The sequence below is a fragment of the Branchiostoma floridae genome, chromosome 3 (genome assembly GCF_000003815.2).
Source record: "Branchiostoma floridae strain S238N-H82 chromosome 3, Bfl_VNyyK, whole genome shotgun sequence".
Lineage (NCBI taxonomy): Eukaryota > Metazoa > Chordata > Leptocardii > Amphioxiformes > Branchiostomatidae > Branchiostoma > Branchiostoma floridae.
In genome coordinates, this window is record NC_049981.1 from 33,364,981 (window position 1) to 33,366,913 (window position 1,933).

Sequence of the window (1,933 nt, forward strand, 5' to 3'; positions counted from 1 at the left end):
CATGTTTTTTTTACTACATCTTGATTTTTGTGTGCATTTTTTACACTTTTCTTTCTGGTTTTACCCCTTTTATTTCCCACCACTTCCAGGCCAAGCTGGACCCAGACTTAATCCCTAGCCGTGTGAGTGGTTTATGTTGTAATGGCCGAGCAGCGGGCCATGGCAAGTCAGTTCCTCGGTTTCACTCGGGTTACAAGAGAAAGTTGTCATTAAACTGGACATGAGCAGGTTTCGTATTGAGAAGAAAAGCACATCTTTCGAAGTGCAATTGATTTTCAAAAATGAAGCTTTTACATTGTGTTTCTTTCTGACATTTCTGACGGACGTTAAACCGGATAGCAAGTGTGTGTGTGTTTTCAGCATTAAAAAGCTATTCTTACGAAAAAAATGTTGAAATCTTTTATTAAGATTAAAATAGACAGATCTCAAAGACGGCAGCTAACTTAGTGACTACCCTTCTTATACATGTCTGCCAGTTATACCATTGCAAATAATGTTTTGCTGCCTTTATGATTTTGATTTGATTTTGTTCAATTTTTTTAATTAAAAGAGTTATGAACAAAGGAACTGACTTGATGTTGCCTTACCCCCTTTTTGATGGTTAAGAGAACTAATATTTGCCAGTGCATGGCTGACCCTGCATGCTGAAGTGACCCAGAGGTGCATGTAGATTGGGGCCCTCAGGGTTGTTTTTACATATCTAACCTGCAAACCTACAGAGTACTGCACAATGTGAACCATGGCTGGGGTAGTCTGCTGTCCAGGTCTCAGTATTACTCTTGCTTTCAACTTTCTTAGCTTACATTGTTTTCTAACCATCTGGTCTTTCTGCATCTTTTTCAAAGTTTTCATGGCAATGTATCTTAAATATTGTGAGTGTTTCGGTTCTGAGAGGTCCTTACTTAAACAGGGTTCAAACTGATGTCTTATATCTTTCTTACTTTGGAAACTTTGTAGTCAACATTTAACCTACAAATGTACATACAATTAGAAAAGTGAAAAACTGGAGAAGTTCTGAAATTGTGCCCTTTGTTTTCACACATTTGGTTGTAAAAGGATGAAAAATGTATTTGTACTTTTGGGTTGGTCTCCTGCCTTTGTAACAATTCAATTGTAACCCCTCCAAAAGATGTTGGTAAGGTATCATACCAGTGTTTGTGTAACATTCTATCCCGTCCCCTCCCCACAGATCTAGGGTGGTATCACACCAGTGTTTATGTAACCTTCCATCCCCCCCAAAGATCTAGGGTGGTATCACACCAGTGTTTATGTAACCTTCCATCCCAATGACAACGGGCAGGTATCACACCAGTGTTATGTAACCTTCCATCCTGCCCCCCTCCCACAGATCCAGGTGATCGAGGATGACCGGACCAGCCGCGGGGGTCAGCAGTTCGCTACCAACACCAGAGGACTCATGCCTCCCCTGGTCACTACAGACTTCCTAACCATCGACCAAGGTTAGTTAACTTACATTCACTGTCTACCAAGACTTAAAGCCAAACAATCCACCAAGGTTTGAACCTTTGACCTTGACCTGACGTGTATTGCGTTCAGAACATGACCCTGATTGTCCATCAGAGTTAGTAGGTCAGCCTATGACGTCATGCATATTGCAATAAGAGATTTAACCAATGGGAGAGCAGCTACATGGCCATCAAATATTTGCATTTTTGTATTTTTATTTCTTTTGCTTTGAGAAAGTTTCACAAAAGTAGGCAGGGCCATGGGATCTGTCTATTTGATAGGAAATTTGAAGTGACAAATGTAGCTGAGATATTATTACGTTGTGTGATGTTTCGTTTCTGTTTTGCAGGGAACTGCAACCCGGCGTTCATGCGAGCGAGCATGTATAACATCCCCTGTACAGCAGACATGTATAAACAGTGTAACGTCCCCATGTCACTCGTCATCAAGCCCTTCGCAGAGCTCA

General features: G+C 41.1%; 1 protein-coding gene across 1 annotated transcript in view; it reads left to right on the forward strand.

The window, feature by feature from the left end:
• Window positions 1–1,933, forward strand: part of LOC118411387 (protein transport protein Sec24C-like) — a gene marked incomplete in the record, with an annotated part of 44,074 nt that overhangs the window by 25,423 nt on the left and 16,718 nt on the right. The window contains 3 exon segments of the mRNA XM_035813648.1: window positions 90–122; window positions 1,349–1,460; window positions 1,817–1,933. Of these exon segments, the coding sequence (XP_035669541.1) occupies window positions 90–122; window positions 1,349–1,460; window positions 1,817–1,933 (262 nt within the window).